This window comes from Triturus cristatus, chromosome 5_2 (genome assembly GCF_964204655.1).
Source record: "Triturus cristatus chromosome 5_2, aTriCri1.1, whole genome shotgun sequence".
Taxonomy (NCBI): Eukaryota; Metazoa; Chordata; class Amphibia; order Caudata; family Salamandridae; genus Triturus; species Triturus cristatus.
This window is the reverse complement of record NC_140588.1, coordinates 984,504,233-984,525,608: the sequence shown is the minus strand read 5'-3', so window position 1 is coordinate 984,525,608 and position 21,376 is coordinate 984,504,233. Positions and strand designations below refer to the sequence as shown.

The window sequence follows — 21,376 nt, the reverse complement described above, 5'->3', positions numbered from 1 at the left end:
ATGGAGTATACATACCCCAAACGAAGGGGAACACCACTTAGGGAAATAAGCCTAGCCAAAAGAGCGCAGTAATGAACCGAACCCGTGAATATGAGTTCTGAGCCGTATGACATTACCGAGCTGAGCCACTGGCTCAATGCCACAGTCAGAGGACCAGACACAGCAATCTGTGGAACACGGACCAACTGGCAGCCCAAAGCAAAACGCATCCAAGGTATGCCAATAAAAGGGTAATCACCCTTGACCACAGGAAAAGAAGACGTAAGGCTCACCGCCCATGTAAAAGACAGAACACAGCTAAAGGATGTGACATGAAAAAGTATCACCACGGAAGAAAGGTCTAAGACGACCTAAGTGGGGGGACGAAAGCCCGCAGGGAGCCGATGAACCGCCAACTTGGCTTGAGCATCAAACAGCAAAACCCCATCAAAGGGTAAGTCAACCAGTCCCTCCCGGATATTTTCGGGGAAGACACTGTCACGTAACCAAGCGTTACGCCTTAAGGCAATACAGCACGCCATAGCACATCCCAAAGAAGCCGCTGTATCCAAAGCTGAGCGGATTGTGAATTCGGCAAGGTCGCGGACATCCCGGAGGAGGTGAAGGAGATCAACCAGAGCACCTTCAGAGGTGGCCGAAAGAAAAGACTCTGCAGAGTCCCACAGTGCAGAGGTAGCCCGTGCTAAAATACACATTGTATTGAAGGATCTTGGGGCCGCACTAGTGGAGGCAAAGACGGTAATGCCCCATGACTCTAGCCATCGGGACTCCCGAGAGGGAGGAAGCATTAGAGGAGGCAGGGAGGGGAAAGCAGTCTGCAACACAAACCGGTGCACATCAGGGTGTACAAAAAGACAGACAGGATCATGCGGAGCTGGACGGTGGGGGTGCAACACTGAACGAACCAACGAATCACCTAAAGCCGGCCGGCCAGACCCAGGTACCTAAAGGGTATCATAAAGGGAAGCCTCAAAGGGTAGAAGCGGCTACACTGTCTCGGACCCCTGATGAAGGACCTCAAGTAAGGTGTCGACAGATAAGGGGGCAGAAGGGGGTTGCGTGCTCAAAATGCGGGTGGCCAATGAGACCACCCTTAAAAAAGCCGCACCGGCCTCGGTAGCCCTCCGTGGAGGAGACAAAAACTCATCAGTGGGAGAGGTTGTAAGCTGACCATCCCAGACAGTGAGGGTGTGACCAATGTTCTAGAGAAGGGAGTCCCATTGAAGAATGAGGATCCGGACGTTGCTCCTGGGGAGGGGACGAGCCTGCCGGATCTGGGGGAGGGGAAGAGCCTGCCGGATCTGGGGGAGGGGAAGAGCCTGCCGGATCTGGGGGAGGTAAAAAACCTGCCGGATCTGGGGGCGGCGAAGAGCCTGCCGGATCTGGGGAAGGCGAAGAGCCTGCCGGATCTGGGGAACGCGAAGAGCCTGCCGGATCTGGGGAACGCGAAGAGCCTGCCGGATCTGGGAGCTCCCGAGGAAGCTCAACAAATTCCAAGGGGGGGGAACAGGCAACAGTACGTCCGGTGATGGTGGACGAGAAGACGGCGCCGAATTCCCTCCCGAGGCCTCTGGCAAAGAGTCCATAATTCTGCGCCGACACGGCGCCGAAGTGACGCGAGTGGGCGCCAACCCCGCATTATCAGACGCCAACTCGGCAAGGTCTGGCATCGACTCGGTACCATCCGGCGAGATTATGATAAGCTCCCCTTCCGAGGATGGAGCAGACGCCGGAGCCGGCGAGGCCGGCTTTCAGCGCCGACTCCACCTTATCCATGCTAGGCTCTGACTCCGGGGAAAGGAGCGGGGGTGGAGCCGAGGAGGTGAGCCTCCGACGCTGGTACGGCGCCGACCCAGGCCTGGGGTGTTCTCAGAGCAGGGATATGAGCACGGGCAACCACCTGCGGCGCCGCAGGGAACCCAGCGGGCTATGCGGCGGAGGCGCTGTGGGTCGTAGAGGGGGACCCTGGCGGGCCGCGCCCTAACGACTCTACGTGGACCGTAGAGGGGTACCACATCTCCGACGTCCCTGGGGACGGGGGGGGGGGGTTGAGGCTCAATTGGCGCCGAGGGCGAATCCATCGGCGAGCCCACAAGAAGTGGAGGCCCCGAGGACGCCCCAGGGACGGGAGAGGGCCTAAAGGAGACCTGCAAACCTGCGGTGTGTGCCTCCATTTGGGCCCGAGTCGCCGACACACCCGGAAAGGGTGGGTAGGGCGACGGCTGGGAGCGCACGTCCGGAACGTTCCGGGAACCAGAGCTCCTGACAACAGAAGAAGGGGAGGTCGAAGGCCTTGGCGACAAGCGCCTCGACTTACCAAGTGGCGAATGGCGGCCCCGGACCCCGTAGGCTGAACGACGGCAGGAGGGACCTGCTGTTGAAGAAGCCAGGGGGCGAGATGACTCGACCTGGACAACCACGCGGAGAGAAGCTTCATACGGCACTTGCACCGAGACTTGGGATCAGGTGTTGGCACGCCTCGCAGTTCGTGGAGTCACAGTGCTCGCCCAGACACCACATACAAATAAGATGCGGGTCTGTCAGGGACATTTGTCGCGAACAGGAATTACAAGTTTTAAATCCCTAAGGCACCGCACACTGTTCTCTGACGCGAAGCGACAAGGCCTGAAAACAGGCCAGAGGAACCGCTCACTCCGGATCGGACGTCAGCGCGCCGGGAGGGACTTATATGACGTCACGTACGTGGACGACGTAAGTGCGGGGTCGTGTGGCGCTGTCACCCGGCGCGCAGAGGTGCTGCTGCAAAGTTTTTTCCGGATCCAGTCTGACGCCTGGGGATATTCTAAGTTAAGGAATCTGCGGCTAAATGTCTCTATCAGATACATACATTATATTGTGCACCTATTACACCCCGTTTTTAACACTACCAGCCACAGCATTCAATAACGTTTGGGTCACTAGTGGCCAGGTATTTTTTACAATTTTTGTTCACTATCTCACTGACCCTTCCACTCCTATTTTTTAGTAATATAGCCCACACCTTCCAGAAAGTGCTCCCACATCTATGTCAGTTGTAGCACGCCCCGTCCCGCAGCGGGGTGGGAAGAACCAGATGATGAAGCATACCACCAAGGGACCTTTTTGTGGGTGAGGGTTATTTTAAGAAAAGTACATCTTTTCCCTTTAGGAATACTACTATATCTGGAAGGATATTAGAACTGTATATATACAGCGTCTAATACGTGTAAATCTGACACCATCTCATAAATCCTGGGAAGGTGGGAGGGCGCATGTAAATCTGCAGCACTACACGCTACAAATAGATATTTACAGAGTACGTAACATACTTCATTCGTAGCATGTGTTGGCTGCAGATACACAGGGTGTGCATAGACTGTAAAGCAGTACTCCTTTCATGGTGGCTCTAAGGATTAGATGGTACAGATGTTTGGACTGTTTGTCCTGCAAGGGACTGCTGCCTGGCATGAAAATCCATGCAAATAGTGTCTACTGAACATGTGAGCATCAGCCCAAGTAAGCCCCTTACAAACGTCAGCTTAGAGGATGTTTCCCAAGAAAGCCACTGAGGCCCCGTCCTTCATTGTAGAGTGTGATTGTGGCATGGTTGGTAAACATATTTTGGCATTTATGTAACAAATTTGAATGCATTTTACAATCCATCTTGCGATTCCTGCTTGAGGTATGGGTTTGTCCTTTCTTGGATTTGAGAAAGCCACAAAAAGTTGTTGCGTTTCCCTAAAAGATCTAGTTCTCTCAAAGATAATACATCAGTACACTTTTAACATCAACTGCATGGAGTGCCCATTCTGTCATGGTGTCTCGCTTGGGGAAGAAAATCGTAAACCAAGTGTTTGGTTTAAATGGAAGGGAGAAATTACCTTTGGGAGAAATTTGGGATTTTGTACAGAGACTTACTTTATCCGGGAAAACCTGAAAGTAAGGACCTTCCATGGCACAAGCATGAATTTTGCCAACTCTTCTCAGTGAAGTAATAGCTACAAAGAAAGCTACCTTCCAAGAAACGATCTGCAGAGGACAAGAATGCAGTGTTTCAAAAGGTGTGGACACAAGCCTTGTAAGAACGACGTTTAAATTCCACAAGAGTCCTGGTGGTGTATATAGATGAATAATTCTTTTTAGTCCTTCCATAAAAGGTCTGATGATTGGTATATGAAAAAGTGACTAATTATTGCAGTTTTGCAGGTAAGCCATAATCGTCGCCAGTTGCAATCGTATGGAAGTGTAAGCTAAATGTGATTTCTGAAGTAGCAATAGGAAGCATACTATCCGTTGTACCGTGGGTACGCAAGGGTCTATATGCTGGTGTGCATAAAATGTACAAAACGCTTCCACTTTGCTGCCTAACAAGCTCTTGTGGTTGGGCGTCTTGCCTCGTTTAGAATGTCTATACATTCTGAAAGTCATTTGGAGTATAAAAACCTCTGACTTCAGGAGTCGAATTGCCAGGTTGAATTGTTTGGGGTTTGGATGTCTGGACCTGCCCTTGCTGTGATTAAAAAGATATGGTATATTGGGGAGCTTCTCGTGAGGTACTAGGGACAACTCTAATAGCGTTGTGAACCAGGGCTGTAGCGCCAAAGTGGGAGCTATAAGAATCATCTTGAGAGAGGTTGATCTGAGTTTCCTGACCAGATATGGAATGAGTGGGAGAAGTGGAAAAGTGTAAGCAAATATCCCTGACCAGTTCATCCAAAGAGCACTGGCCATGGACTGTGGATGGTGGTACCTGGAGGTGAAGGTGTGGTATTTTGCCTTTTCTATGGTGGCATGTAGAATCACATCTGGTGTCCCAATACACTGGAAGTAGCAGCAAAGGTGGAGTTCCCACTCGTGGACTTGTTGCTGCGTCCTCCTTAGCAGGTCAGTTACTTAATTGTCCAATCCCGGAAGATACTCAAGAGGTGGATGTGATGGCGAACAGCCCAGTGCCAGATGGTCTGTGCTATCAGAGACAGCTGTGTTGAGTGTATTCCTCCTTGTTTCTGAATGCAATACATTACATCATGTTGTCTGTCCTGAGAAGCATGTTCTTTCCGATTATGTTGGGGAGGAGGGCTTTTAGAGCCATCTGATTTGCTATAAGCTCTAGTATGTTGATGTGGAGTTTTTGATGATGAGCAGGTCCAAGGACCCTGGACCGTCATGTGCCCCCATCCTGCTAGTGATAGTCACTTGTGGTACTGGATCAAAACAAGATCTGCCTCTGAGGATATTCTGCATACCCCACCAGTGTAAAGATCGATTGACCCTGGGTGAAACCAACACTTGATCCTCCAAATTGCCTCCCCACTTGTGACCACTGAGATGTTAGGCACTCCTGTAAGGGGGTATGTGTAGTGTGGTAAAAAGAACTATTGCTATACAAGAGGCAATCATGCCCAGAGGGCGCATCACCACCTTGACTGGCAGGCAATGATGTGGCTGAAAAAGAGGCAGTTTGTTCTGGAGATTGAGAACCCTCTGTAGATTGGGGTATTCTGTGGTAGAGTACTGCTCCCAGATAGGGCTGCATTTGAAGAGGCTATAACTGGATTTGGTGACATTTATTGTGAACCCCAATTTGTGTAACAGGTTGATGGTGGCTTGCGAATCTTGCAGGCACATCTGTCTCTTTGAAATCTTGATCAGCCAATCGGCAAGATATGGGAAGAAATGAATGTTGCGTCTTAAATGAGCTGCCACCACTGCTAGACATTTTGCAAACAATCTCAGGGCTGTTGTCACCCCAAATGGCAGAACTTTGAACTGGTAATGATGACCACTTACCACAAACCGAAGTTACTGGCGATGTGCTGGGTGAATCAGTACATGAAAGCATGCGTCTTTCAGATCGAGCGCCATCAGGAAGTCGCCTTCTTATAGTGGTATTACATCCCGTAGTGTCACCATGTAAAAGTGTTATGACAGAATGTAAAGACTGAACGGTCGTGGATCGATCCATCTTTTTAGGTATCAAAACATTAAGGGAGTACAACCCCTTTTCTTCATATGTGTGTGTGGGACAGGCTCTACAGTACCTTTTAACAGAGCTTTTACCTCCTCTTTGAGAAGGTTAAGGTGCTGAGCGTTTGTCTGCGAGAAGGCATGTTTGGGGGGGCGGGAGATGAGTTCTAGGAATTATCAATTGCGTAAGATGGATAGTATCCACTGGTCTGTTGTCATCTCTGGCAACAGGTGGTAAAAATGCTGTTGCCTACCTTGACAGGTGTTGAGGGGAGCTGTAGATAAAGAAATGTGTGGTGAGTCATTGTTTGGAGATGGAGGTTCCCTTGGCAGGTGATCCCTCTTCCCCCATCTCCTCTGTTTGAAACCTCCTCTGTAATAGCTTTTGTCAGCTTGCTGATATTGGTGCTGCTGCTTTTGATATGTCTGGGTGTCAGAGGTGGAGGTTTAAGAAGCCTCTCTGTCCTGATACCAACGAAAGGACTGCTGGTGTGGTGTAGTAGACTTCAGAGCTCCCATGAATTATTGCGGTCTCTGTGCCTTTCTTAATTTTCTCTAGCTGGGAGATCACCTTCGGGCTGAAGATATGGTTCCAATCAAACGCGATATTAAGGTGGTGTTGCTGCACGTTAGGCTTGAACCCAGAGATGCGTTGCCAAGCATACCTACGTAGGAGAATGGAGGAGTTTATTTCTCTCACAACAGTGTTTGCGCTATATAGGGTGCAGCATATGTGTGTACTGGAGAACTCTCTACCCTCTGTGACTAGTTCTGCCCCCCCCCCCCCCCCTTTTCAATATTGTTCTGGTAGATGTTGTAATAGCTCTTCCATATCATCCCAAGTGGCCCGGTTACATTGGGATTGTAACCCAGCTGAGTTAGCTACGAGCCAATTATTAGCATGCCCCGCTGCTACCTTTTTTCCTACCATATCTTTGAGGTTGTTACCACTAGGGAGTCAGCTGTTGGGTGTCCCCGGATATAAAGCTGGTCACTGGGGGTAGGTTTGTACTTCCTCTCAATGCGTGGTATAAGGACTCTAGTAGAATGGGTCTTTAAAGATTTCTGTGGAGACTTTAAGCATAGACCCTATCAAGGATAGGTATTGACAAAGCACACATTCTTAGAAAGTGTCTCAACTAGAAAATCGGTTTCCTCCTCCATAGTGTGCATTTGTACTTTATGATATTCAGCAGCTTGCTGATTGACACTTTGGTAGGAGGAGGTATCACCCGGAGGTGTTGCCTTAGCTGGTATTGGGACTTCAATGTCTGGATTTGGCAGTACGACATTGTATGCATCCCAAGGATCAGGCTTTGGGGCGGGTATCTCTGTGAGTCTGTGTCATGTTCATAATTACTAGGGCTCCCTGTGTCTGCATCTTGTGAGTGGATGGATGATGGTGACAGGCTGTGGAGGTAGTGTGATGTTGAGTGGCATTGGGCTAGTGGCATTATGCGCCATACTTTTGCCCTCTGGAAAAAGTTGTGGGAGGTCAATATCCTGCCCTTTCCTTTTATGGGCCTTCTCAGGAGGGTGTTCCTCTTCCATAGTGTGCTTCCTGTGCATGAGCTCTTAAAGATTTTCAAATACGTTTTACTCTCTATCTGAGATGGTTATTGGCCCACTTTTCTCAAGCACCACGTCTTTCTAAGTGGTTTTTTTTTCTATGCTCAGTTGGAGCGTAGGAAGCAAAAGTTGAGTTTTTTTTTTTTTTTTTTTTTTTTAGTCAAAGTATGGCTTTGCTCAGATGATTTCTTCCGAGTCGACTGATGGCTTGGCTCCTATGAGGTGTGCGTCCACGCCGTATGCTTGCTTGGCTCCGACAGCTTTGCAGACTTCAAAGGGAGGCAGGGTGTCAGGGGCTTTGCTGGCACCATAGGCTGCAAAAGCGTTGATAACTGTCGGCACGGAGTACAGCTGCATATCAATCGGGATCAAGGGCAGTCTCATCCTGTCTCGACTGTGAGACACGCCCTCGGTGTTGGCCAGAACCCGGATGCAGTGGCGCACCCAAGTGTTGGTGAGTGGGCTGTGTGGGAAGTCTTCTGGAGTAGGAGGGGGTCTGTTGACCTTGGGTAATTATGGCCGTTGGTGTCGTCTTTATCCTGGGCCCTGACCCCAGTGTCGTCTGTCCCACTGGAGGCTCCACAGCCAACACTGGCGACTCGTCTTCCTCATCATGTTGGCTGGACTCATCGGAGGCAACGTAGTGCTGACTGAGCAGGATGATGCCCCCTTCTACGGGACCGTTGTCGCCTTCTCAGTCATCTACCTGTAGCTGTTGTTCCATGTCTGCTGAGAATTCAGCTTCTGGCGTTATATCCATAGTATGAGCTAGACTTGATCACGTCTGTAGCGGAAGGTCTTTTTATTCATAAACAGGCCGCAGTCTGTGCAATCCTGCTCGTTATGCTCCGGTGAAAAGCAGATGTTGCAGACATTGTGCTGATCTGAGTAGGTGTATTTTGCCCCACATTAGGGCATTTCCTGAAAATCTCTTTTTTACCTCCCATAACACGGAGCCAAACATTCTCGGCGGAACCTTGAAGGGGCTCGGCGGAGGGAGGGGGAGGAAGCTGTCCAGATTGGAACGGTCCCCGAAACCTGAATCAGATGGTTGGCGAGATTTATCCAGTAGAAGCACAACGAGATCATTAGGCGTCCGCAGGCAGCAAAGACGAAGAAGATCGGAGCTTCAGCGTAATCCGTCGGAACCCAATGGCAGGAAAAAAACAATGGAGCCCTTGAAAATGAGCATTCTCTCAAAGAATAGGAGACTAGACATCACGCCAGCAATAAAAAGACTTCTTTGAGAAAAACAAGTTGTGGAGGTAATGCTGGTCCAGTTATGGACAGTTATCACCAATATTGAGTCACAATGCACCATTGAGGTTTTCTTAAGTTGTATTTTTTTTTTTTTAGCATCAAAGTATCATTCATAACTTTCCCCAACCAGCAAGTCACATTCCATAGAATACAACTTTGACAAAGAAATCTGAATATAGCTATCACAGTAACATTCAAGAAGGTTTATACTCAACTGAATAATTCTGCTAACCAGCATGCAATTCTCCTGAATCATTCATACTAACCCCAAATCAGACCCAAGGTGTCCTAAATATGCAAGCTAATTAAGACAAGAAAAAGCTGCACATTACATTTTATTATACTTGCCCCAGGCATGCTGCTATTGCAAAATGTTCACTTAAATGAATGCTGTGCAGTCATTAAATCTATAGATCAGCATGCTGAAAATTACACCCCCACCTCCTCTTACTCATTCCAAGCCTCCCCCTACAGCTATGAGCTACAAACCAAAAAAACCCAAAAATCTAAATCCTTCCCTTCTATCCCGCCACTATCCTTTTCAATCCAAATAACAGACTAACATATCCACCACTCAAATTACTTTCATATTTCACTATACTAATTCTCCACTAATCCTTTACGAGTTCCGGACTAGCGTGTTACTCACCGCAAAAGCACTTCGACACCCCACAAGCAAGCGCTCTATAGATGCAAATCTTTTTCCCTTCTCTATCCCTCCACTATCCTTCTCAATCCAAATAACTAACACATCCACTACTCAAATTATTTACATTTTTTCACTATACTTATTAACCAATAATGCTTAATGGGTTCCGGAGTAGTGTGCTACTCGCCGAAAAAGCGAATTGACGCCTCATCAGGGGTAGTAAGGGCTATATAAATGCAATTACAATACAATACATAATTTAATTATATTATCCAAACGTCCTGTTTGAAGTAGTTCTGTACTAAAGAATATAATCTTTCAAAGTGATGATGGTGTATCATTAGGAAAGAAAATTCATAGTTACTTCTCTTAACACAGAAATAACCCTACGAAAACAAGTTAGATTGGACAAACACCCAAAACTAATGGGGTGTTCTAAAGAAAATTAAAACTAACAGTCACCAAACCATTTTGACATATTTAGGGAAATTAAAAGTGGCAGGTTTAGGTGTTAAAATGTAGGCAGATATTATGGGTCAGTACTCCTTTCCGAGGTGATAATTAGATTCAATTCTGATAGTGTTTGGTGTATGCCACAAGTTCAATGATTAGTTTAGTACAGTATAAATTATAAATGCACAATTTACTTGGACTCTTCGTCAGAGCTAACACTCATTGATGATTCCTCTGTATCTGTAGCGATGAACTCATCAAGACTGTCTTCATCAAAATAACCCTGGAAAATAAATGGATTTTAAAAATGATACGACTGGTAAATATTTATATATTACAAACATAATTAACCATTTGTTCTACCAAAGAAAAATAAGATATTTTTAAACTTTTATATAAAATCTTGAAATATTACCACTACAAATAAGTTGGAGGGAAAAAAGATAATTATGTAACACCACAGCTGGGAAGGAATATGCTACTTACCAGTATGCATCTGTTCTTGGCATGTAGAGCTGCAGATCTACACACTTCTGCATAGATCGCCATCTGGTGTTGGGCCCGGATGTTTGCAGTTTGTTTTTCCTCTTGGAAAGTCTTTGGAAGTCACGAGATCGTCTCCATCCTCAGATTGTTTTTCGCCAGCAGGGAAAGATGGAGCATAGTAACAACAGTGAAGATGCCCATGTGTGTGCTATCTAAATAAGATAAACTGGGACAGATACAGGTAGCCGGGGAGGCGGGTGGGCGTGTGTAGATCTGCAGCTCTACATGCGAAGAAAAGATGCATACTGGTAAGTAGCATATTCCGTTCGAGGCATATGAGCTGCAGATTACACACTTGTGCATAGATTATATAGCAGTTCCCACCGTTAGCAGCGACCACCCGTATCTGTTGCAGTGGTTTGAAGTAATGTTTTGAGTACAGCCTGGCCCACACTAGCTTGTTGCACAATTTGCACATCTACACAGTAGTGTTTGGTGAAAGTGTGCGGTGTTGACCATGTAGCTGCTTTGCAGATATCATCTAATGGGATGTTCCTTAAGAATGCCATGGAAGCCCCTATTTTTCGTGTAGAATGGGCTTTAGGGGGAATGGATAGCGTTCGCTTTGCGGTAGCAGATTTGAATGCATTTTACAATCCACCTAGCTATCCCTGATTTTGAGATGGGGTTGCCTTTGTGTGGTGGAGAGAAAGAGACAAACAGTTGTTTGGTCTTACGGAAAGGTTGTGTTCTTTGGATGTAGTAGAGTAAGGCTCGTTTGACATCTAGTGTGTGAAGAGCCCTTTCTGCAACGGTCTGTGGATGCGAGAAAAATACTGGTAGTTCTACTGTTTGGTTTAGGTGAAAAGGAGAAATGACTCTAGGGAGGAATTTTGGGTTGGTACGGAGAACAACCTTGTTCTGGTGCATTTGAAGAAAAGGTTCTTGTATGGTTGTATGGTAAGTGCTTGTATCTCACTGACCCTTCTAAGGGAAGTGATGGCTCCAAGAAAAGCGGTTTTCCATGTTAGGAATTGTAGTTCGCATTTGTGCAGAGGTTCGAAGCTTTGTGAGAATGATATTTAAGTTCCACTCAGGTAAGGGTGGCACTCTGGGGGGAATTATTCTTTTAAGGCCTTCCATGAAGGCTTTAATGGCAGGTACTCTGAAAAGTGATAGATGTTGCCTGTTTTGTAGGTAAGCTGCAATAGCTGCGAGGTGTAGTCGAATGGACGTATAGGCTAGATTGCACCTTTGTAGGTGGAGTAAGTAGCCTATGATGTGTTGAATGGACACGTCCAGTGGATTGATGGTGTTGTAATGGCAAACAACAAAACGTTTCCACTTGGCGGCGTAGCACGCTCTAGTGGTTGGTATTCTAGCTTCTCTGATGACGTTCATACAGTCAGGGGGAAGATTTAGGTACCCGAATTCTAGGATTTCAGGAGCCAGATCGCAAGGTTGAGCTGCGCTGGGTCCGGGTGTCTGATCTCTCCATGGTTCTGGGTTAAGAGGTGTGGAGAGAGGTGTAGTTTTTGGTGCGGTACTACAGATAGTTCCAACAGTGTGGTATACCACAGTTGTCTGGCCCACGTTGGAGCTACTAGGATTAGTGTGAGGGAGTGTTGTTGTAGTTTGCGCACCACTAGTGGAATGAGTGGGAGAGGCGGAAAAGCGTACGCAAATCTGCCTTACCAGTTCCTCCATATCGCATTTCCTTTGGACAATGGGTGTAGGTATCTGGCGGCGAAGCTTGGGCATTTGACGTTTTCGTGGGTGGCGAAGAGGTCTATCTGTGGATGCCCCCACATTTGAAAGTACGGGTGAAGAACTTGCGGGTGAAGCTCCCACTCATGGATCTGTTGTGTTTGCCTGCTAAGCAGATCTGCCACTGTGTTTTGGACTCCTGGGACATGCTGAGCTAGGAGAAAGATTTTCTGGGGTACTGCCCATCTCCATACGCTCTGTGCTAGTTGAGAGAGCTGTGGAGAGTGTGTGCCGCCTTGTTTTTGAATAGAATACATGGCTGTCATGTTGTCTGTGCGGATCAGGACTGCCTTGCCTGAAATCTGGGTTTGAAAAGATTTTAGGGCTAAGAAGATTGCTAGTAACTCCAGATGGTTGAGATGGAGTAACTTTTGTTGAGGTGTCCACTTGCCCTGTATGGTGAGATGTAGTAGATGAGCTCCGCAGCCGGAAAGTGATGCATCCGTTGTCAGTACTATTTGAGGAAACGGGTCCAGGAACGGTCGACCTTTGGAAAGGTTTGTGGTGTTCCACCACTGCAGAGAGCGATGGGTGCGACCGTCTACCAACACCAGATCTGTTTATTGACCCTGGGCCTGGTTTCATTGTTGCGCTAAGCACTCTTGAAGAGGACGCATCTGGAGTCTTGCATGAGGTACTATGAAGATGCAAGAGGCCATCCTCCCTATTAGCTGCATAAACACTCGAGCTGGAAGGGAGTGTTGTGCTATGAATTTTGTGCGTAGAGCCTAAATTCTTGCAATCCTGGCAGGATTGGGGTAGGCTAGCGCTCTTGAGGTGTCTATGGTGGCACTGAGGTATTGTTTTATGTGGGATGGTTGTAGATGGGACTTCTGGGTGTTTACTGTGAAGCCCAGTTGGTGGAGTAGCTGAATAGTGGGGGACGTGTGTTGTACACACTGATTGTATGACCTGGCTTTTACCAGCCAGTCGTCTAAGTATGGGAAGACGTGAATTTGTTGTCTTCGCAAATGTGCTGCCACCACTGCTAGGCACTTGGTGAATACCCGTGGCGCTGTTGTGACTCCGAACGGGAGCACTTTGAATTGGTAGTGTTGTCCGTCCACCACAAATCTGAGGTACTTCCCGTGAGCTTTGTGCACCGGAATGTGGAAATAAGCGTCTTTTAAGTCTAAAGTGGTCAAAAAGTCGTTTTGGGAGAGAAGCGGAAGTACCTGCTGAAGCGTCACCATATGAAAATGGTCTGAGTGTATGTATGTGTTTAGGGGCCGGAGATCTAGGATGGGTCGAAGAGTCTTGTCCCTTTTTGGTATGAGGAAATATAGGGAGTAGACTCCTATATTTTGTTGGTTGGTAGGAACAGGTTCTATTGCCTGTTTCTGTAGTAGGGAGATTACCTCCTGCTTTAGGAGTATTAGATGTTCTTGTGACATTGGGCGTTTGTCTGGGTGGAATGTTTGGGGGGTAAATATTAGTTCTAGGTAGTAGCCTGACCGAATTATCTGTGTTACCCATTTGTCTGAGGTGATGGTAGCCCAGACAGGAAGGAAATGTTGGAGTCTGCCCTCGACCGGAGTGGAATGGTCTGGGGGGAGCGGGGGGAAGTCATTGTGTAGGCAGTGTGGCAGAGCGGGCGTTGTTGTTTTGCCTCTGCCTTTATTATTGTTACCCCTATAGCCGCCTCTTTGATAACCCCTTGTGAAGGTGGACTGAGTAGGGGATTTGTATGAAGTGAACGCGGTGTCTGAGGAGTAGCCTCTAGACGTACTTCAAAAGGAAGAGCGGCGAAAGGAGCGTCTAGGAGGGTGTGACTGTAAGGCTGCCATAGATTTTGCCGTATCCGTATCCTTCATTTTTTCTAGGGCCTCATCCACTTTTGGGCCAAATAGATGTTCTTGGTCCAAGGGATGGATAAGGATGGAGGCTTGTACCTCCGGTTTAAACCCTGATATTCTTAGCCAAGCATGGCGACGGAGGAGGACGCTGGTATTGATGGCCCTGGAAGCTGTGTCTGCTGCATCTAGGGCACAACGTATGGAGGTGTTAGTAATAGTTTTACCCTCCTGAATTAGTTCGTTGGCCCTAGCTTTATATTTTTCAGGGAGGTGGTGCATTATGCTTTCTAATTCGTCATAATGTGCCCTGTCATATCTGGCCAATAGCGCTTGAGTATTGGCGATACGTCATATATTGGCTGCTTGTGATGCAGTACGCTTTCCTGATGCATCCAGTAGTTTTGACTCTTTGTCAGGTGGTGGTGCTTCGCCTGACGCCTGGGAGTTTGCCCTTTTACGTGCAGTGGCTACCACTAGAGAATCTAGTGGCGCTGGCCCTCTGATGTAGGAGGGATCTGTGGGGGCAGCTTTGTATTTTTTCTCGCTGCGCGGGTTAATGACCCTGGCTCTAACTGGGTCCTTAAAAACTTCTGGCGCATGCTTTACCACTCCTTTGAGCATAGGCAATATGGAGGCGGACTTATGTGTGGTGTCGAATGTGTCGAGGAGGAAATCTTCCTCCACGGGGTCGGTATGCAAGTCTACCCCGTGATAGTGTGCCGCCCTTTGCAGTAAATGGTTGAACCCCAATGAGTCTTCCGGTGGAGATGGTCTGGAGGGGTAAAGATCATCTTGTGGGACGTTGGGGATATCAGGGATATTGTAATCGTCCCATGGGTCTGGGGATCCTGTAGGGGTGGGGTCCCCTGTGGGTAGGTCCTGGGGCACATCCCCTATGTCATCATATGGGTCCCCGTGATCATCATCGTGTGGAGAAGGGATCGGAGAACGATGAGGTTGGGGTGGAGAAGGCGGAGGGGGTGGAGGTAGGGAAGGGGGTGGAGGTGGGGAAGGTGGAAGAGGTGGGGAAGGTATTTTGAACGGAGAGGTAGCAGACTCCTTCCTCTTTGGAGGTGGAGCAGGCTTCTCCAAATGTCTCTTTTTGGTAGAGAGTGTCAAATGTCCAGTTTTTGGATCCTTGGTGAGTGTTTTTTGCAAGGGATCCGGTGTAAATAGGTCTGGTGAGGCTGGTCGGTCCGTCGGCGCCGGAGGCGTCGGGCCGTTGGCTTTTTAGGCTTTTCTGTGCCAGTTCATTGTTTGGAACCCGGTTTGGGAACCTCCGGACGCTTGGTAGGCGCCGAGATGGGTTTCGGCTTCGAAGTGTCGGTGCCAGTGGCCTTGTGTGCTTTGGTCGGCACCGAAGGTGGTGTCGGTACCGAAGAGCTGGGTTTCGACCCTGAGTGCTTCGGTGCGGGGCTCGGTGTCGAGATAAAGGTCGGCTTCTTTTTCGGTGCCGAAGCGTGTTTATCGGCACCGACGGAAGGCTGGCTCGAGCCCGAGCCGCCGGAAGGCTTGCTTGGCTTCTTTACCGGGCCCGAAGGTGCGGTGTTGGAAGCAGTGTCCTTGGTCTTGCCTAGGCCCGGAGGCGAAGGTGTGACCGGAGCCTTTTTCGGTGCCGGCAGGGGTGTGTGGGGGGGGGGGGATCAGTACTCACGATCCTCTGCGCCGGTGTGATGTCCTCCACATCTGAGTCGTCGGCTTCGGAAGTGCTGACGAGGCCTTCGTCGGTGTAACGCTCTGGAGCGTCGATGCCTTCTCCGAAGATGTCGTCCGGAATCGTCGTCGAGAAGTGCGCCATAGTTTGTCTGGCTCTTCGGTCCCGAATAGTCTTTTTGGACCGGAAGGACTTACACGCCGGACAGTCTCGAGCCTCGTGTTCAGGGGAGAGGCAGAGATTGCATACCTCGTGGAGATCGGTGTGGGGAGTCCTCTCCATTAGCCAGGACCGGAGCTTGGAGAGGCCCGAAGTCCGCCGTCGACGACTGGAACCGAAGGTCTGTGCCGATGAGAAGGCGCGTCGAGTGGGGAGATCGCGATCGAAACAATACCACGGTTTGGGGTGAGGATTGCGCGTCGATCGTCGAACTGGAAGCCGTTCGGAACCGGAGCGCGAAGATTACATCCGAGCCAGATGGCGGAAAAAAACAATCTGAGGATGGAGCCGAAGCCCATGCGCAATACGATCCAAAGGAGGAGTCACCGACCTCGTGACTTCCAAAGACTTTCCAAGAGGAAAAACAAACTGCAAACATCCGGGCCCAATACCAGATGGCGATCTATGCACAAGTGTGTAATCTGCAGCTCATATGCCTCGAACATGCATTTTCTGTGTGCAAAAGATATATTCTGGAAAATTTACATTAAGTTTCCTGACATCTGACTTACCTTATTTTCTTTGCTAATATAGTCCAGCTGCAGACACCATGGGTGAGTCCAGATTCTGCTCAACATCTGGAAATCTTGAAAGAGCTTGGTTCCAGCTTTGCCTCTGGCACCTTCGCCACCAAAAGTTGCACCTAAAAATTAGGATACTTTAGAAAACAATTCAAAACTTTCTAGTGCATCCTCCTGCCATTTTAATCTTTATAGGGTTACCAGTAACCCAAATGTTTATGCTTTTCACTAGTGACTGCCAAACACATTACTATAATTACTATAAATGGGAAGTCATTTATTTGACACTTCATATATGTACTATAACAGAGCGATACCTCCATAAAAAAATTGAAAATTAGCAGTTTGGCAGTATAGCAATTAAAATGCTGACAAATACCTATGCCAAAAACTAGAACTGCAAACACTGAAGGATATGTGCTCTTCAATTAATGAAATACAAATAAGTTACTTAATACCAATAGTGGCTTTCAAGCACTGAGATACTTAAAAAATGTATAAGCTTATCTAGGAATCCTTACACCGTAGCCATTGACTAGGTAGGCATTCTAAGCTCTACCAAGAGATCATCTCAAAGTCATATTCAAATGCAAATCATTTTGTTAACACTTCACATGGGAAAAGGAGCAGGTTAGACAAGGAAGCATTATAGATGGAATGATGCTGCTGTGGAGAGAGAGAGGAGCTGGATTGCGCTTGCAAGAAGAGACGGTGGCCTGATCGTTAAAAGATCTGGGCAAAATCCAGCTGACTGGAGAATATGACAGGCCTTGATAAATGACGACAAGTAACGTCCCTGTTGTTGAGCTGCAGACACACTTTTGCGGATCATCACTGGTTAAACCGTCTCCAAGATGCCCTCAAACCATTCTGGAGCCCAAGTACACCCACTCTAGTCCCAGTCTTGGTGCTCCATCCTAACATACTCCGGGTGTGGGTTATGCTCCTGCTGGCTGGATTCAGATGCCCAGATTATGCAACCTTTTGAACCATCTCGCTTTCTGTTATATATGGCTCATGAGGAGTCATTTTGAAGGTGTGCTCAGCACGCATGTGCAAGCCTACAAAATTACACAAGTTGTTTTAGCTTACCAAGTTGGATCAACAAATAGTAAAAAAAATAAGTTGCGCAAAATGGTTATTTCTTTTAAGCGCAACACTGAGGGACGGGTGGGTGAAGCATCAAAAGACACAGGTGAGGAGGAAGCACACGGAGGGAGCGAATAATGCATAGCAACTCGGCGGGTGCAGGTGGCATGAAGCAACACAGGGCAGGTTAGAAAGAAACAGGAGAGAGGGAGAGCAACATGGAGTCGGTGGGAGAATAAGAGCATGGGCGAGAAAGCAGTACAAGGAGAAGTACATAAGGGTGAGCACAACATGGTGGTGACGAAAAAGAAGCACATAAGAGCAACACAGATGCGGCCGGGGGAGAAAAGAGCTCAAAAGAGACAGCACACTCCTGGAGATCTGAACACAAGAGAAAAAAGAAGTGCTTGAAAAGAAACATGTGAAATATCAAAGTCAAAGATCGAGGTATGCTAACAATATTTACAATATCAAATCATCCTTAACCCCTTCGCCGCGGCGCAAATTCCGTCGCGGCGCTGGGGGTTGCGGGGTGAGCGCGGCGCCGCCATGCTCGTGACGGAACCACTCCGTCCTGAGTCACGGGCGAGCTGTGCTCATGACTGAGTGGTTCTGTCACAACTCTGCCCACTCGTTAATTCGCCCGCACAGGCGGGGAATCAGCGACGCGTGTGCGGAGCGGCCGCAGCATGACGGAACCACTCCGTCATGAGCACACGCCGCCCGTGGCTCATGACGGAGTGGTTCCGTCATGAGCACGCAAGGGGTTAATAGACAATAATTATTTGCTTTCTACTAAAATTGGCAGTAGACATTAAAATGCAGAACAGTTATTTTTAATGTGTTATACAAGATAGGATAAAAACAACAATCAAATTATACCACCTATAGTTAAGGGTTACGTACCTGTCAAGTGTTCCAAGTAGTATCTATAGAGTTTACATTGAATGGGTGTCATTCTAACTGCTAGAACGTACTCGTATTTTGGTGGCAGAAACTTTGTAAGTGCTGTGTAATCTCGTCTCTGTAAAAAAACATGAAAATAATGTGAGAAAAATATTTTAATTACATGGTCAAACCTTTACAGACAGATAAGGGTTTACTTGTAAAATGCTAGTCTGTATTGCTAATTATCTATCACTGGCAATTTCATCATGTTCAGAGTAGCAAACATTTCCCCAGACAGATCAGGATTCAGGCGCACTCCAACAGCACAAATATTATAATTTTTCTAAATAATGAAAGGTCTCATTACAGATTTTTCAATCTCGCTTAGGCAGTGCTTGCGCTGTCTCTTTGAGACATGCTGTATCTAGGATTTATCTTGGTCATTGGTTCCTGTTGCTGTCCTTTAGAAATGCTGGCTTTTTATTGGGGAATATACTTAGTAGTCCCTCCTTTTTTAATTTTGTATCCTCCTATGAGGACTGCCCTCTTACATGTGTTCTTACTGTTCAGGCTATTAATCCTTAGAGAGAACTATTTTTCGAGTTGGCATGCCTCTTTGCTGTTAACTGTTATGTTTAATTGTGCAGTGAAACCTCTTTTGCATGTCCCTTTATCTCACTGTGCCTCCCCTCCCATAACACTGCTCGCAAGCCCTCACCACCCCTTGAGGACACAGATGTTTTGCCTTCTCTTTTGTTACTTTATAAACGATTTTATTTCTATAGTGCACCACCTAGCCATGGGCTCTGGGAAATTAAACAATCAACCCAGTATCACAGGATGTTAAGTCTGACCGCAGACTCGAACCGGGATCCCCAGCTCCCCAGTTGGCAGCTCTCACCGATCCACCATATCTTTTACCTTGCCATGTTGCAGGGTGCAGTACCATATGTAGCATAGGAGGGCCCAAGGGACACCTAGTGACAGCCTGTGGTACTGCACCCTCAACACTGCTTGTTCTAAATGCACTTGTCAAGGAGAGTTACAATATGAAGACCTACACTACTGATAAGTGTTATGAGAGTGTTTTATCTGATTTAATAAGTTACATCTGTAAGATTAGCTCCAGCAAAATCGTATTCACCCTCCCTTTTTACCCCCCTTGTTCAACTTTGTCTGCTGACAATATAAAAATCTTTTACCATATAAACCAAGGAGTAATGTAATTGGCTATTTTCCTCATTTTGCAATATGTCTTAGATCTATTTAAGGTTACTGTGCTCCAACGAATGCTATTTAAAAAAAAAATGGTGGTCAATCACTTCAAAAACATGCTGACTTCTTAGCCTAAGCTGTTTATTCTTGAATGTATGGATAGACCCCTGGTGCAGTGAATGTCCAAAACGCCTCTCCTCAGTTCTGACTGCAAGGCAACAAGCTGGAGGCCTTTAGAAAAGGATAGCCTTTGAGCAAGCACATGTGACAGCTGTGGTTTGGGTATGTGAAGGGATTTTAACTAGTGTATTGACATTTTGCAGCTTGTTATTCAGAGGGCTCTTGAGATTGTGCTAGGTGATGCATTGGTAGCATTACGAGTGCAAGGTTTATAGCAGGTAGTTTTTCCCCATGGATCACAATCGGACTAGCTGTGGTTTATTGCGATTCTACGAATATATTTACTTCTTATGAAAATGTATGAATGATAAAAATGGCAGTGAAAAGTCATGCAGAGCATTTCAGCAGATATGTGGTAATATAGTGCTGCTGTTGTGATCCCTGAATATTTGATGTGTGCATTGGCCTATCTGCTTTTTGGTATTTCCGGCCATAACGCCACTCTAATCTTTCACTGCGTGCATCACATTCAAGCAGGTGAGTTACTTTTCTTTGTCTTTTTATGAATAAAGAAATGTCAGATGAAAGCCATAAGTTAAAAATAAATGAGGGGTGCCCCACACTGTCTTCATCTGTGTGGACCCGCTTTCATGTTTAACTTGGTGGTTTGTTCCACCTAGGCTCCTGGCTTGTTCAGAACATTTGAAGGGGCCGTTTTAAATCTCTCATACTTGTTCTCTGCCTCTGCTTTATTTTTTCATTCAGAAGAGACTGCTAAATTGGCAACATAAATGAGCAGCAGTCATTAACTTGCTCGATTCGTGTGTGGTTAAAAAACAAATATTTGATCAGTTCAGCCCCCACTGTCCTGAACTCAGACTCTACTCGTTTGTAGAATGTTGTGGCACAGTAAAGAGTAAAGGCCCAATTCACAAAACCGTCAATGACCATAACTATGTTTACAGCTGAAAAAGTCGCCCATTAACTCATGAGTTTGTTGCCATTCACAAGCTCCTCTCCGATCTGCTCCTTCCTTGGAAATGGTCAGAAGATTACAATTACACACTGGGGAAGTAACAGCTTTAAATAAAATGACAAGACTCAGAAGTACAGCTAGAAAATTGCGAGTTAGACAGCTTACCATGCTTACTATTGCGAAGTTTCCAGAAGATGGGACAATTGTAGATTTAAACCCGTGAGGAACGATACTATTACGTGTACAGATTACCACTCTATTTGTGAATTGTGCCCTGGAGCTTTGGTGGAAAATGAACATTTCAATTGATTTGTCAGGATTGAGGTTGTGGGCAGAGAGCAGGTTATTGCGGATAGATATTAAATTGTAGTTTGTTGCAATATGTCAGTGTATCCACTATATCTTGATCCCAAAGGTAATATACATGCAGCATGTATATTCCTTAGGATGTTCCGAACAAAAAAGCTACTTACCTACGGTAACGATATATCTGTAAGAGACACAGATTAGTTATAGATTCCTTACCTTGTGAATTACCCCCAGGCGTCACACTGGATCCGAAGAATCTTTCCGTCAGCAGTACCCCTGCCGGTCGCAAGGTGGCGTCTGTCGGCTCTGCGTACATCGTTGGCATCGTGGTCGCCGGGTTGACGTCGTGGCAGCTACTTAGACGCCATCGCGTGCTGACGTCAGTTCTGTGCACGACTTTCCACGCCAGAAGCGCAGAGCCATGCAAGACACTGACCACTGGTGCACAAAAACTAGGGC

At 47.1% G+C, this 21,376-nt stretch overlaps 1 protein-coding gene across 2 annotated transcripts in view; it reads right to left on the bottom strand.

Annotated features, from left to right (window-relative positions):
* ATRX (ATRX chromatin remodeler) overlaps positions 1–21,376 on the bottom strand; it is a 1,501,634-nt gene that overhangs the window by 525,523 nt on the left and 954,735 nt on the right. For both annotated transcript variants that reach the window (XM_085608236.1, XM_085608237.1), the window contains exons 22-24: positions 18,316–18,433; positions 16,312–16,442; positions 10,072–10,160 (exon numbers count right to left, since the gene is read on the bottom strand). In XM_085608236.1, coding sequence (XP_085464362.1) covers positions 10,072–10,160; positions 16,312–16,442; positions 18,316–18,433 — 338 coding nt within the window. The remainder of the gene's footprint in view (positions 1–10,071; positions 10,161–16,311; positions 16,443–18,315; positions 18,434–21,376) is intronic.